We start from the raw sequence: 16,951 nt of genomic DNA on the forward strand, positions 1-16,951 counted from the left end.
CCTCATCAGGAAAGAGGGAAGGAGAGGGGAAGACGAAAGGAAGTGGGTTTTAAGGGAGAGGGTAAGGAGTCATTCCAATCCCGGGAGCGGAAAGACTTACCTTAGGGTAAGTGTCTGTATGTGTGGATGGATATGTGCTTGTGTGCGAGTGTATACCTGTCCTTTTTCCCCCTAAGGTAAGTCTTTCCGCTCCCGGGATTGGAATGACTCCTTACCCTCTCCCTTAAAACCCACTTCCTTTCGTCTTCCCCTCTCCTTCCCTCTTTCCTGATGAGGCAACAGTTTGTTACGAAAGCTTGAATTTTGTGTGTATGTTTGTGTTTGTTTGTGTGTCTATCGACCTGCCAGCGCTTTCGTTCGGTAAGTCACCTCATCTTTGATTGAATATATTTATTAATGTTTTAGAATGTTCTTGATATTCTGTGAAGAAGTGAATTAGTGAGTGACAGAGTACTTGGATTTAAGTGTACTTAAGAGTATTTTTGATATGAATATAATAGAGGGAAACATTCCTTTTTTTTTTTCAACGCTACCGCCGCTATGAAATCCACCGTTTCTATTTCAAAAACAGTGTTCCTTTCACCTATTAAACAACCATTTCGGCTAGTTCTAATAACTTTCGCTTTATTTCCATTTCCGTTTTTTTTTTTTTTTTTTTTTTTTTTTTTTTTTTTTTTTTTTTTTTTTTTTTTTCGCACATCATTGATCATTTTTAGCCGCTTTCCACAGGTTTTAACGTCATTATTTCTTCGTCAGTTAGCCTCATTCTCACCGAGCGAGGTGGCGCAGTGGTAGCACACTGGACTCGCATTCGGGAGGACGACGGTTCAATCCCGTCTCCAGCCATCCTGATTTAGGTTTTCCGTGATTTCCCTAAATCGTTTCAGGCAAATGCCGGGATGGTTCCTTTGAAAGGGCACGGCCGATTTCCTTCCCAATCCTTCCCTAACCCGAGCTTGCGCTCCGTCTCTAATGACCTCGTTGTCGACGGGACGTTAAACACACTAACCTAACCTAACCTTAGCCTCATTCTCATAATCTGCCACCACAAAACCACTCCTTTTAATACATTCACACATAGTTTTTTCGAAATTTTCCCGAATTTCTCCACCCTTTAACGTGTTTTGGCGGCAACACAACCACCTAACCATTATGCACATCGTTGTCTACCAACCCAAGTTCACCACAGGATCAACACAGCCCAGCTTTAACCAACACTGTTTCGCCTTTTTTCACACCAGATCTCCAGTTGCTTTCTAGTTCACCTTTATCTCTCCCCATATATATATATATATATATTTTTCATTTTCATTTCAGCCTCATGTTACACTTTCCACCTTCTAATACCATGTCACCCTCACAACACCCCCACAACGACCCCATTAAGTTTTATTTACATTCCCTCTGCAAACATGCCTTCGCCCTAGCCAGATTACGCTCCCATATTTTATTTTCTCAGGCTTGTCTGACATTTGGCGTTACCCCCAAAGGCCTCACACTTAACGTTCCCATCTCTGGCTGCAACCCTTCTTTCCATCAGTCCCTATACCAGTTCCAAACTGAACAATCCAGTGCCTTCACCCACCTAATCCTTCACCTACACGTCAACTCGGCCAATGATCACACCCGTCAACTCCTATCCTTAATAAAAGTCCTCAATCTTTCCTCTCCCGCATCCACACCGACTGTTCAAAGCATCCTCCTACAGGCCAACCGCAAATTAGAACAGCATGCCACCCTTCACCTCAAAAAATTATCCAATCTCCTGGTTTCCCACCTTCGGAAAGGCAACTCACTCACCCTTCACAACCTTTCCAGAAAACCTCAACCTCCTCTCATTGCACACAAACCCAGTCTCTCCCATCTACTCAATCTCCCACTTCCAGCTCCACTCCCTCCAAAACCTCAAAATTCCAATCAACGCAATCTGGAACCACAACACCCCAATTCAGTAGTTAACCTTTCCTCCAAACCTCTCTCCCAATCCGAAACCTCTGTCCTATCCAAAGGCCTCACCTTCATCCCGACTCCCAGATTCAACCAAACAGCCCTCGTCAAAGATTTACTGTCCTACACTCGTACTCTCTGCTGGAAATATCACTTTGCCACGAAGAAAAATGATCCTAATCCTACTCCTAATGATCCAACTCCCCAAGACACTATCCAGATTGAACCCTGCCTGGAACAGTTCCGTTCTCCGTCACAGCGGGACCCACCTCCTCTTCCTCAAAATCACCCTCTCCAAACCTTCCAGGAATTTCTGACTTCCAGCCTTGCTTCTCAATCCTTCTTAAAAACCTTAATCCTACTCCCAACATCACCACTGCTGAAGCCCAAGCTATCCGTGATCTGAAGGCTGACCGATCCATCGTCATTCTTTCGGCGGACAAGGGTTCGAAGACCGTGGTACTTGATCGTCGGGAGTATGTGGCTGAGGGACTGCGTCAGCTTTCAGACAACACCACATACAAAGTTTGCCAAGGTAATCCCTTTCCTGATGTCCAGGCGGAGCTTCAAGGAATCCTCAGAACCTTAGGCCCCTTACAAAACCTTTCACCTGACTCCATCAACCTCCTGACCCCACCGACACCCCGCACCCCTACCTTCTACCTTCTTCCTAAAATTCACAAACCCAGTCATCCCGGCCGCCCCATTGTAGCTGGTTACCAAGCCCCCACAGAACGTAGATCAACACCTTCAACCCATTACATGCAGTCTCCCATCCTTCATCAAAGACACCAACCGCTTTCTCCAACGCCTGGAATCCTTACCCAATCTATTACCCCCGGAAACCATCCTTGTAACCATTGATGCCACTTCCTTGTACACAAATATTCCGCACGTCCAGGGCCTCGCTGCGATGGAGCACTTCCTTTCACGCCGATCACCTGCCACCCTACCTAAAACCTCTTTCCTCATTACCTTAGCCAGCTTCATCCTGACCCTCAACTTCTTCACTTTTGAAGTACAGACATACCAACAATTAAAGGGAACAGCCATGGGTACCAGGATGGCCCCCTCGTACGCCAACCTATTCATGGGTCGCTTAGAGGAAGCCTTCTTGGCTACCCAAGCCTGCCAACCGAAAGTTTGGTACAGATTTATTGATGACATCTCCATGATCTGGACTCACAGTGAAGAAGAACTCCAGAATTTCCTCTCCAACCTCAACTTCTTTGGTTCCATCAGATTCACCTGGTCCTACTCCAAATCCCATGCCACTTTCCTTGACATTGACCTCCATCTGTCCAATGGCCAGCTTCACACGTCCGTCCACATCAAACCCACCAACAAGCAACAGTACCTCCATTATGACAGCTGCCACCCATTCCACATCAAACGGTCCCTTCCTTGCAGCCTAGGTCTTCGTGGCAAACGAATCTGCTCCAGTCCGGAATCCAATAACCATCACACCAACAACCTGAAAACAGCTTTCACATCCTGCAACTACCCTCCCGACCTGGTACAGAAGCAAATAACCAGAGCCACTTCCTCGTCCCCTCAAACCCAGAACCTCCCACAGAAGAACCACAAAAGTGCCCCACTTGTGACAGGCTACTTTCCGGGACTGGATCAGACTCTGAATTTGGCTCTCCAGCAGGGATACGACTTCCTCAAATCCTGCCCTGAAATGAGATCCATCCTTCATGAAATCCTCCCCACTCCACCAAGAGTGTCTTTCCGCCGTCCACCTAACCTTCGTAACCTCTTAGTTCATCCCTATGAAATCCCCAAACCACCTTCTCTACCCTCTGGATCCTACCCTTGTAACTGCCGCCGGTGTAAAACCTGTCCCATGCACCCTCCCACCACCACCAACTCCAGTCCTGTAACCCGGAAGGTGTAAACGATCAAAGGCAGAGCCACGTGTGAAAGCACCCATGTGATTTACCAACTGACCTGCCTACACTGTGAAGCTTTCTATGTGGGAATGACCAGCAACAAACTGTCCATTCGCATGAATGGACACAGGCAGACAGTGTTTGTTGGTAATGAGGATCACCCTGTGGCTAAACATGCCTTGGTGCACGGCCGGCACATCTTGGCACATTGTTACACCGTCCGGGTTATCTGGATACTTCCCACCAACACCAACCTGTCAGAACTCCGGAGATGGGAACTTGCCCTTCAGTATATCCTCTCTTCTCGTTATCCGCCAGGTCTCAACCTCCGCTAATTTCAAGTTGCCGCCGCTCATGCCTCACCTGTCTTTCAACAACATCTTTGCCTCTGTACTTCTGCCTCGACTGACATCTCTGCCCAAACTCTTTGCCTTTACAAATGTCTGCTTGTGTCTGTGTATGTGTGGATGGATATGTGTGTGTGTGTGTGTGCGAGTGTATACCTGTCCTTTTTTCCCCCTAAGGTAAGTCTTTCCGCTCCCGGGATTGGAATGACTCCTTACCCTCTCCCTTAAAACCCACATCCTTTCGTCTTTCCCTCTCCTTCCCTCATTCCTGATGAAGAAGCCGTTGGTTGCGAAAGCTAGAAGTTCGATATGCGCCCCTTTAGTGATTCGGCAGACATCAAGCCGATAATAAAGTTCCTCCCACACTCGGCGCAGCATGTCCCCATCAATGAGTTCGAAAGCATCGTTGATGCGAGCTCGCAGTTGTGGCACGTTTCTTGGTAGACGAGGTTTAAACACTGAATCTTTCACATAACCCCACAGAAAGTAATCGCATGGGGTTAAGTCGGGAGAGCGTGGAGGCCATGACATGAATTGCTGATCATGATCTCCACCACGACCGATCCATCGGTTTTCCAATCTCCTGTTTAAGAAATGCCGAACATCATGATGGAAGTGCGGTGGAGCACCATCCTGTTGAAAGATGAAGTCGGCGCTGTCGGTCTCCAGTTGTGGCATGAGCCAATTTTCCAGCATGTCCAGATACACGTGTCCTGTAATGTTTTTTTTTTTTTTTTTTTTTTTTTTTTTTTTTTTTTTTTTTTTTTTTTTTTTTTTGCAGAAGAAAAAGGGGCCGTAAACTTGAAACTGTGAGATTGCACAAAACACGTTAACTTTTGGTGAATTGCGAATTTGCTGCACGAATGCGTGAGGATTCTCTACCGCCCAGATTCGCACATTGTGTCTGTTCACTTCACCATTAAGAAAAAATGTTGCTTCATCACTGAAAACAAGTTTCGCACTGAACGCATCCTCTTCCATGAGCTGTTGCAACCGCGCCGAAAATTCAAAGCGAGTGACTTTGTCATCGGGTGTCAGGGCTTGTAGCAATTGTAAATGGTAAGGCTTCTGCTTTAGCCTTTTCCGTAAGATTTTCCAAACCGTCAGCTGTGGTACGTTTAGCTCCCTGCTTGCTTTATTCATCGACTTCTGCGGGCTACGCGTGAAACTTGCCCGCACGCGTTCAACCGTTTCTTCGCTCACTGCAGGCCGACCCGTTGATTTCCCCTTACAGATGCATCCAGAAGCTTTAAACTGCGCATACCATCACCGAATGGAGTTAGCAGTTGGTGGATCTTTGTTGAACTTCGTCCTGAAGTGTCGTTGCACTGTTATGACTGACTGATGTGAGTGCATTTCAAGCACGACATACGCTTTCTCGGCTCCTGTCGCCATTTTGCCTCACTGCGCTCTCGAGCGCTCTGGCGGCAGAAACCTAAAGTGCGGCTTCAGCCGAACAAAACTGCAATGTTGTAAGAAAACAAATGAAAACAAAGACCAAGCGAAGTGGGTCTTTTTCAGCTAGTTGTGAGTATTTACAACAAAGTTACATGGTGCTGTAATTGTTTTGCAATGAAAGATGCAGTTTTATATATCTCAAGGAAAGAGGGAATGAAGTATAGAAAATGATATAGCAAAATATGAATCATGTAGAAAAGTAAGGTATATAGTCACAGTGCATCCAGTCCACTTGTATTCTTGACAGATGAGTGTTGTAACTAGCTATTAGCCTACTACCACCGAACAATTTCTTCATTTTATTATTTCTAGCCAAGTAGTTGCAGTTGTTAAATGATTCTATAGGCTTTACATCTTTCATTATCTTAAAGTTTTTTTAACAGTCTGTTGCAGCGCTTCTTATACATTCTTCTGATTTTAATTTGAAGTTGATTTTCATTTATAGGAAGTTCCTGCTCATGGCTTTGTAGTGGGAATGCGTCTTGAAGCTGCAGACCTTATGGACCCAAGACTGGTGTGTGTTGGAACAGTATCACGTGTTGTGGGTCGCTTATTGAAGGTACATTTCGATGGTTGGGAAGAGGAGTATGACCAATGGCTGGATTGTGAAAGTCCTGATGTCTATCCTGTAGGGTGGTGCGAGTTAGTTGGACAGAAATTGGAAGGTCCACGGGTGACTCCGAAGGCAAATGCTGCCACAGGTAAAATTTTATAAAGGTGTTCTAGGAATTCTTGTCTTGTAGAAAACTTGTAAAACAGAAGTAATATGCTAATAGCAATCTCAATAATTGTCTTGCTGATAGGAATGTGTGCACAAAGTGATGTGCTGCTTGATCAAACATTGCAGAGGACAAATTGTCAAATCACCTTGAATGAATGGGTTATTTGGGACAGCTATCAATTGCATGTACAAAGACTAGATTTCCTACCTCAACAATGTTGGAGGCATGTACTTCTTCCAAACTACTTGAAGAAGTGAACTAGTATTCAATTGGCAATGCTTTCAGTGGCTTTTCTCCTACTCATCCTCCCCTCCCACCCCACCCCTCCCACCCACCCCCCCCCCCTCTCTCTCTCTCTCTCTCTCTCTCTCTCTCTCTCACACACACACACACACACACACACACACACACACACACACAAATTGCTGCCATTAAGTACCAGTTATAGGAAGATAACTGCAGTTTGAAAGATTTTAAAGCACAAAAGGTGACTGGAGAAATTGTGTGGATAATTATAATCCAAATGTTTAGTGTGTTCTTTAGTTTGTGTTACCTCTTAATATGGACATACTATAGTTTTTCTTCCTGTGTTATGCAAGTAAGCTTTGTACTTTTGTTGAAGAATTAACTAATTTATTTCATCTGACACCTTTCCACCTCCACCGCCTCAGACTTTTTTCTGAGTAAGAAATTAGTTTAAAAAAGTAGATTCCAGGAGTCAGTCTGTAGAAGAATGTCTGTGCTTTAAAAGAGGATACTTTTTAACTTGTACAGATTTATTTGTTCCAAGCAAACACACACTGTTGGTGTAAAATTGCAGTACCAAGAAGGATATTTGTTACTGGAATGAGATTTCTGTCATGTACTAGGTATGCAAAAACAGCCAATTATTAATATCAAAGAACTATACTTGATTGTTGATTATGAGAATTCAACGTGGTATGAAACCCCCACATCCAGGAGTACACACCTTTAAATATCATGGAATGGAATTTTAGTGGGACTGGATGAAGTCCTGAGGAATGTTCCCCCATGTTGTTTGTATGTGAGTGGATGAATTTTCAAATGTTGTTACTCAAGAACTGCGCCAAACTAGTTCCTGATTAATCCCATTCTAGGCATATTTGACCTCTCAAGTGAATGTGCAGTCCAAGAAAGCACTGGTTCCTTTTATTGTTTGAGAAAGAAAACGTCCATATTTCTCATCACATGTGGCTGTGTTGGCAGGCTGAAACATGGAAGGTGGAGTTGCCTGAAGATGAGATTTCTAAATCTTGCCTCAGCAGCAGTAAGCTTTGCAGATTGTCCTGAGCAAGAATTTGAGATCACATGTTGTATTCAATAGTTTCCCATAGCACAAAATTCACTCTTTGTCGACTGTGTTGTGTAACAATGCAGGCTGCCAGATTACGATCACTGTGATGATGTGTAATGTGTAGAGCTGTCAGTGTAGTTCAGGTTGAAGCAGACTTTTTCTGAAAACACCACAGTTTGCCTCTTATTGTGCCTATCAATGGATGAGGAATCAATGACATGTATATCACAGATCCAGCCTGCATCAGACAGTATTGCACAGCAAATATATCCAGACCTGAAATTGTGCTCCAGTGTTGAGTTGATCTGTGTTTCATGTTGTGTGGCCTGTGGACAGTATAGGTTTTATCATTGCACAATACACAACCACCACTGCATACTGTTCTTTTCTAACCATTGGTTTAAAGCACACATTAGTGCTATGACAGAATCTCTTTTACAACACAGATTGTGATAGGGACTAGAAAATGAAAGAAATGTTTGTATGAATCCTTTCTTGAAGGTGACCCATCAGTAATTCAGCGTGTTTAGTAAGTACATAAATTTGCAGCATCAGTGTTTTCCTTCTGTGTCAGACCTCAGATGCAACATTTTTATCAAAGCACAAGAACATATATATACTGCTCGTGCGAGACCAATAATTTAACTGATTTTGATGAAGTGTAAGTATTAGGGCACAGAAGTTTTAAAACAGTTGTCCCCTAATACTTGTGACAAACAGTTCCTTATTAATGCAAGTAGTGGAATTTCTTTTGTGTGTATGTAATAGGCTACACAGTATGGTTTGTAAGTACAATTTGGCAGTGATTTTTCATATGATATGACAGATTGCTTGTGGTCATAGAGTGCAGCATAGTGTTTACAGTAAAGTTGGTATGTAATGTGGCTGTAGCCCTGCATTTGAAAGAGTAGGAAAAGAGGAAAAGCCAATGGCAGTGCTGGAATAGGTAGCAAAAGGTGAATGTATGGGACAGGTCTTGGACTTGGGCATAGAGGCGTGGTCAATGGTATGGTGGACTGGTAGGTGGCATAGGGGCAGACAAGGAAAAGAATATTGTGTAGATCGGGTATCGGGTGAACAGCTAATTGCAGGGGCAGGAAGAGGTGCAGACGAAATATTCCTCATTCAGTAATATGGTGAGGGAGATCACCTATGCCAGCATCAACTGTAATTTAAATATGGGCAGCACATGTCTGGAGAAATGGATTAATATAAAAGTAATTAATATAAATACAAGGTATCAAGAAAAATCTTTATCAAATATGATGGATGTAGTGTTGAGATGAGCAGCAGGCTGGAAATAAGGTTTTCTTGATCCTGTTGCGGTTTTGGCTGCAGATTTCTGGACTTGTGTTACGGGGTGGAGAGTTGTGGGACTCCCGTTGATGGGTCAGGGGTGCACTACACAAAGGGAACAGCTACTCGTGTAGCAGAATACTTGTGAAGTGCACCTTTTTAGGCAGTAGTTTGAGGTCCTCTGCCCTACAGCTACAATCTACATACATACTGCACAAGCCCCTATAAGGTGCATATCTGAGAGTACCCTGTACTACTACTAGTCATTTCCTTTCCTGTTTGACTCCCAAATAGAGTAAGGGAAAAATAACTCTCTGTATTGCCTCCATACAAGCCCTAATCTTATCTTCTTGGTCCTTTCATGAAATTTATGTTGGCAACAGTAGAATCATTCTGCAGTCAGCCTCAAACGTTATTTAGTCAGAAGCAAAGCAAGACCACGTAAAAGGTAAAGACACATTGACTGTCACAATTTTAACAGTAATTAGTTGAGGTATTTCTAACAAAATTCCTGAATTTACTGCCATTCAGGAAAGTCATTGTGTTCAAATTATTGTTGGAACTGTGAGCTGGCTGAAACTGAAAGTAGAAAGATCAGAAATATTTAGCAAGACATGAAACATTCATTGAAAGCACTTATCGGACACCATAAGAGGGGGAGTATCCATTGTTGTCAACAAAAATGTGGCTATTGAGATCAAAATTGAGTCAGACTGTGAAGTTATTTGGATGTGAGTAGCAGACCTAGATGAACTAAAGTTAATTACTGGACATTCGTACCAGCCACCAATTGCACTGTGAAAGTTGTAGAATCTTTCAAAGGATGTCTATGCTCAGTAGTGCAGAAATATCCAGATCATGCACTATTAGTTGGAGGTGACTTAAATCTACCAAGTATAGACAGGAATGTCTTAAGGATTCACTGCAGGTTGTACGAACAGAGAGTTTTGCAAAGTACTTGTGAACAAATTTTCCAAAAACGGTCTTGACCAGCTAGTTAGACAACCCCAATGAAAAGAAAATATTTTAGACCTTGGTATGTATAAACATGCCTGGTCTTACTGACAGTGTCAGTATAGAGACAGTTATTAGTGATCACGATGATACCAAAGCAACTACAGTTACTAAAGTTAATAAAGCCATCGAGACTGCTAGAAGGACATTTGTGCTAGAAAAGGCAGCTAAGTAGTTGTTATCATCCCACTTAGACAATGAATTAACATCCTTTAGTTCCAGTATGACAGACATAGAATTATGGGCAAAGTTTAAACAGTAAATTACACCATGGATAATTATGTAGTGAGTGAATGGATTAAGGATGGGAAAGAACCACTGTGGTTTACTAATAAAATTCAGAAAATGTGGAGAAAGCAGAGACTGTGGCAGTCTTGGTTCAAAAAACAATAACGAGTGAGGTGGCGCAGTGATTAGCACACTGGACTTGCATTCGGGAGGATGAAGGTTCAATCCCGTGTTTGGCCATCCTGATTTAGGTTTTCTGTGATTTCCCTAAATCGCTCCAGGCAAATACCGGGATGGTTCCTTTGAAAGGGCACGGCCGACTTCCTTCCGCATCCTTCCCTAATCCATGACCTCGCTGTCTGGTCTCCTCCCCAAAACCACCCACCCAAAAAACAATGCACAGATGTCAACTGGCTAAAATTAGTAGACATTCATGCATCTGTAGAAGTTTCAGTATATGAAGCATACAAAAACTTCCACCTTCATGCCTTGGCAAGAGATCGTGCTAAGAACTTCATAAAATTGTGGTCCTTAGGAAAATCAGTAAGTTGATTGAAGGCTTCTATCCAGTCACTCACCAACCAGTCTGGAGTGACAGTAGAAAACAGCAAAAGAAAGTTTGAAGTTTTAAATTTTGCATTTAAGAAAGATATGCAATAGGTTCATATAAATGTGCCAACGTTTGCCTGTCACACAGACTGCCGTGTGGAGGACATAGTAATAGGCATCCCCAGCATAGGGATGCAACTGAAAGAATTGGAAACAAATACATTGCAAGGTCTGGATGGAATATCAGTTCAGTTTCACAGATAGTATGGTACGGGGTTGTTCCCTTAATCTGCTTGCATTTATTGCAAATCTCTCACTCCGTTCTAAGTCCAAAGTGACTGGAAAAAGTGCAGATAACTCCTGTATATAAGAAAGATAAAATAATGGGCCTGTATAATTGCAGACCAATATCCTTAACATCAGTTTGCAGCAGTCTTCTGAAACACATTCTGAGTTCAAATGTAACAAATTGCCAGGGGACAGAAAAGCTTCTGTCCACAAATCAGCCCAGTTTTAGAAAGCATCACTCATTCAAAACTCATCTTGCCTTTTTCTCACATGTCCCACAAATCATGAATGGAGGGCAACAGGCAGATACCATATTCCCAGATTTCCAGAAAGTGTTTGCCATGGCGCCCCACAGCAGACTGTGATGAAGGTCCAAGAATATACATGTTAGATTCCCAGATGCATGAGTGGCTTGAAGACTTTTCAAGTAATACAACCCAGTACATTCTCATCAATGGTGAGTGTTCATCAGAGACAAGGGTATCATCAGGAGTGTCACAGGGAAGCGTGAGAGGACATGCTCTTATTATCTGTATATGTAAATTATCATATGAAATGCTACTCACCATATAGTGGAGATGCTGAGTCGCAGATAGGCACAACAAAAAGACTTTCACGCTTAAAGCTTTTGGCCAGTGGCATTTGTCAACAATACACACACACACACACACACACACACACACACACACACACACACACACACACACACGCGCACGCACACACACACACACACACACAACTGCAGTCTCAGGCATCTGAAACCACACTGTGATGAGTGTGGTTTCAGTTGCCTGAGACTGCAGTCATGTGCGAGAGTTGCGTTTTTGTGTGTGTGTGTGTGTGTGTGTGTGTGTGTGTGTGTGTGTGTGTGTGTGTGTGCGAGAGTTGCGTTTTTGTGTGTGTGTGTGTGTGTGTGTGTGTGTGTGTGTGTGTGTGTGCGTGCGTGCGTGTGCGTGTGTGTATGTATGTGTCTCTATTGTTGACGAAGGCCATTGGCCAAAAGCTTTAAGTGTGAAAGTCTTTTTTTGTTGTGCCTATCTGCGACTCAGCATCTTCACTGTATGGTGAGTAGCAACTTTTCTCTTATAATATTGTTAAATTTCATCCTGGATTTTCCTTTGTTTGATTTATGTAAATTATCTATCAGACAGACTGAGTAGCAATTTATGGGTGTCTGCCGATGATGCTGTGGTATATGTGAAGGTATCATCTTTAAGTGACTGTAGGAGGGTGCAAGATTATGTAGACAAAATTTATAGTACGTGTGACGAGTGGCAGCTTCCTCTAAATGGAGAATAATGTAAGCTACTGGGAGAATTTTTAAGAAGTCTAGCTCATCTATGTAGGAGACTGCATATGGAACACCAGTGCATCCCTTTCTTGAGTACCATTCGACTGTGTGGGATCCCCTCCAGGTCAGATTAAAGTAAGACATTGAAGCAATTAAGAGGTGTGCTGCTAGATTTGTAACTATTAATTTCAGTCAGGAAGCAAGTATTATGGAGATGCTTTGTAAACTCAAATAGGATTCCCTGGAGGAAACAGGACATTATTTTCATGTGGCACTATTGAGAAAATTTAAAGAACTGGCATTTGAAGCTGACTGCAGAATGAATATACTGTGGCCAACGTACATTTCGCGGAAGGACCAGGAAGATCAAAGAAGAGAAGTTGGGCTCACACAGAGGCATTTAGACAGCCTAGGCATCCATGTTAAATGTAACTATCTTTTATGTTGTTATTAAAATTAGTATGATACACTCTTTAGGTAAAAAGCATGTTGACTGATCTTTTTTTCTTCTTTCCCTTTGTATTTTATAAAACTAAAAGCTTGAAGCCCACTTGGCTTCATCAGACTAAATAGTGCACTGTCTGATCCTATATGCTATGATAATCTCATTATCTTTTACTCACTGAAGTCACAGAATATAGCAATAGATAGATTTTGTTCTCAGGCAGCTGTTAGGTTTTTTGGCTGGACACTCTTCTGTAGGACGTAATAAATTATTATAAAGAACTAAAGTGAAAATAACATCTTACTAACAGTGCAAAAACATTTCTTGTCTATTCAGTAAATGTGTAATTTAATGTTATTAACAGGACCAATTTTTCAGGTCAGTCCCTTTTCACCACGGGTGTATTCATCTTATTAATGTGTGTACTATGGAACATGACTCTTAACAAACTATCCAACTTAATGTATACAAGTGTATTGTATGTAATCTTGTACGTAAAACATGTAATCTGTGTGTACAAAGATCTGAACAAAAAAACTAGTGCATCCTTCTGTTACATATCTTCAAAGAAAACAATGTGCAGTTGAAAGCTCAGCCAGTATAATGTATTTCAATTTGAAGTGCAGTAGCTAACAAGAGAATGGTCCAATCCAACATGTCGAAACCTACACTCATGCTTTTCACACAGGAAGAATACACTGACAGAAATGGACTGCCGAAATTTTAGGTACTAAGGCACACTGCAAGTATTTAAAAAGTAATGTTAAAGCTATTCACTTTTGTTGCAAGAAGAACTGCTTATAACAGTGATTTGTACAGCTCTTCGTTCCCAGTGTACGATCAATGAATAAGCAGACGACAGCTGTGACACGAAAATGTAGCACTGCATAGTGCAAAGTCCAAAGTGCATGCACGAGAATTTTAAGCTCTTAAATTATACCAAACATATCGCAAATCATTAATTTTTTAATAACTTGCAGACCATATTGGCAGCTAAACTATTCCAGATGTATTTCTTACACAAGTGACTAGCCACAGAAAAAAATCAAGGCATTGTATGATGATACATTTCAGACAACTTCCATAAATCAGGACTTTAGTTTGTTGACGTTAACGGATTTTATAACAGCTCTTGTAGCACAGTTGTTACGATAATTTTTGAATGATTTATATTTTACTAACAATGAAACACTTCATTTTTTATTCCCTGTAATCGTCACAAGAATGCGAAGTGTCTGGTGGATGATGGAAAAAAACATTTTCCTTGCACCAGGCACATCTCACAGTAATTACTGATTTTATGTATACAGAACCACAGTTGAGTATTGTACTGCATAACCAATGCAGGCATACTTCATCAAATTCATAAAATGTTGCAGCACAATTTGACAACGCAAAAATGACTGAAGTTTAACAGTGCTATTCGGCTGATGAACCTGAAATGACAGATAGCTGTCAGAAATTATATTGTCTGACAGTTTTCTGAAAAATGCTTTACACTGTTAAATTTATTTATTTAATTTTTCCCCCTCCCTTATTGAGATGCTGAGTAATACTAATAGTTCTGGGTGGTATCATTGTGTCCAGGCCAAGAGTCCAAAGAAACCCAACAAACCATTTTCTTCATATGGCAAGATGTTTCAGATGTAATATTGAAAATCATTATCTCAAATTTTTCCAGATATTGTACACAGATTACAAGGTTTTTGCCGTTAAACAGTCTGGTTTTTTTTTTTTTTTTTATCCCCAAGTCAGATATTAAGCTGAGGAAACTGTAATCTACTTATACTTATCACTGGGATTGTTGTATACAAATGTGTCATAGCATTCATCAACTGTACAGGTGACTGTCTTGTTTACACTCAGAATGATAAAGCACAGTTTGCCTGCAGTTCTTGCATGAAACCTGACTGACTGGCTTTATACACAGCATTTTAGGGGAAAACAGGAAGCTTTGTTTTCGCATCAGCTACAAATTTCTCTATAGTATTACCTATTAATGACATCTCCTCTCTACATTTACTACCTTTTCATATAATCTTTTGAATCTGGTGAACCAGGTTGAAGAAGCCGTGGAATCAGTAGTGTTCATCCCTAGTAATTCAGAGCACTGAGTCTTGTTGTAATCTCTTTAAGTAAAAGTGCATGACTCTCACGAGTAACTGTGAACAACTGTGTCAGAAAAACTATCTTCAAAGACTGAAATTTGCTTTACAGATTATGACCACATTGTGCTGTGTTATCTGTTTACCAGTGTGCCATCAACCAAGGATATATGCCTGCCGTTATACGTATGCATTGCCTGCTACAGCTATGGCAGGGGTATATATTTCTACAGCCTCGTGAACTGTTATGAATTTGGCAATTTTCAACTTTATATATCCTATGTAAAAAAATTCAGGGCAGTTTTCAACATGTGAGATTGGACCATTCCCTTATAAGTTTTTGTACTGTATACACAGTCTGCCAGAGCTACTTGTCTTTCATTGATTAACAGACAGTGTTTTTGTAATCTGGAAAAGTAAGGAAGACTTAGTAGTAGAATAGAGGTTTCATTTGCTCCATGAAGTTTGCTGAAGTTGTTCCCTGGATAGAAAACATCCTGAGGAAGTCGGATATTCTGATTAAAAGTACTGGCCAGGCATTCAGCTTAAGTCTCAAACATCGATTTCTTTTAGATGGTAATTTTTTTCCATGTATGGTAATTATTTTTGTTTGACAAGTTTCATTTAATAGTTTGTAATAATACCAATAAGCTTAATTTTCATGCCTTAGAGATTGACTGTCAGACAGAACACACACATTTTACCAGTCGGTCATCAAAAAACTTCCTCAATTTTTTGATATTTGTTTTTGTAAGTGCATTCTCATTTGAACTTCATTAATCATATCTTTGAAAAAACAAACTGTTTAACTGAGTTATATTTTATCATGCATCAAATTTCTCCAGGCAGACAGTGATATTACAAATTAGTGGCCTTCACTTTCAATATTTTTTTTCCAATAAAGGCTTGACTACTGCACTTGAGAGACCCTTTCAATTAATTTAGAGAGCTTTTCCTTATATACTGATTCCTGAATTCTTAACAATGTTGGAAGTTTTCTTCTTGTTGTTTTAGTTTTTATTAAAGTGATGTGCACATAAGGATGCAGGTGGCAAACAGTACGTAGTAGCTAGGTACACTGTTTGAAGTGCTGTGCCAGTCAATTACATCACTCTGGAACATCAATTTGGAACATGCTTCAATATAAAGTTTATTTCAATCAGTGTATACAAAACTGTGTAATAGCTATGTTGGTCTCAACTGTCTAGTGATTGTCAGTAGCCCATAAATATTGCTTAGCTGATGGCTGGAATCTTCCAGTACACTCTACAATGAAAAGTTGACTCCTAGCATGTTTTGACTCAGCCACTGGCCATGCAATATTTATGAGCTATTGACAATGACTAGACAGACAAGACTGGTAAAGCCACCAAACAGTTTTTTGAACATTGACTGAAATAAAATTTCTAGTGAAAAATAATACACTCACTCATCACTCATCTAATAACATAGCAAATATGAATAAAAGTGCTTAGGGTGAACATACATAGAACATATAGTGTTGCTTTTATCAGTGTAAGTATGACGAGTCTATTTAACCATCATGTTCATTTGGGTTACTTGAAGCAAATACTGAGTATCGCGTTATCAGTCACTACTGATGGTTTTTCAACTATAAGTTTTCAAGATAGACGGAGGCAAAAAACTGGTGTCCTCTTGTGGAGCATACCCCAATGTTGTCAGTGAACGAGGGGAAAGATCTGGAGTGTGTGGTCTGCACATAATTGGTATCACTGCACAGTATTCTGCCTCTCTCCCTCTGTACAGAAAAATTGCATGCCCACCTTCAGACATGCACACAACTCTAGTAATATTAAATTTCACATTTGTTTTTTCTTAAATGAAGGAATATTAACTACACTGGTATTATCCTTTTTTTCGCCATCTCAGATGCATATTTGTATGAAGTCTAGTCTCAGTCAATATTTAATGTTTTTTCATATGTATGTAGTTGCGTAAGAAACCCATTATATCCATACACAACTACACATTACTCTGTCATCATAAAAATAAATATGAAGCTGAAATGAAGGATAAATTAAAATTTTGAC

General features: G+C 41.0%; 1 protein-coding gene across 3 annotated transcripts in view; it reads left to right on the forward strand.

The window, feature by feature from the left end:
- Positions 1–16,951, forward strand: part of LOC126417144 (polycomb protein Sfmbt-like) — a 299,440-nt gene that overhangs the window by 256,198 nt on the left and 26,291 nt on the right. For all 3 annotated transcript variants that reach the window (XM_050085040.1, XM_050085042.1, XM_050085041.1), the window contains one exon: positions 6,093–6,348. In XM_050085040.1, coding sequence (XP_049940997.1) covers positions 6,093–6,348 — 256 coding nt within the window. The remainder of the gene's footprint in view (positions 1–6,092; positions 6,349–16,951) is intronic.

This window comes from Schistocerca serialis, chromosome 8, assembly GCF_023864345.2.
Source record: "Schistocerca serialis cubense isolate TAMUIC-IGC-003099 chromosome 8, iqSchSeri2.2, whole genome shotgun sequence".
NCBI lineage: Eukaryota > Metazoa > Arthropoda > Insecta > Orthoptera > Acrididae > Schistocerca > Schistocerca serialis.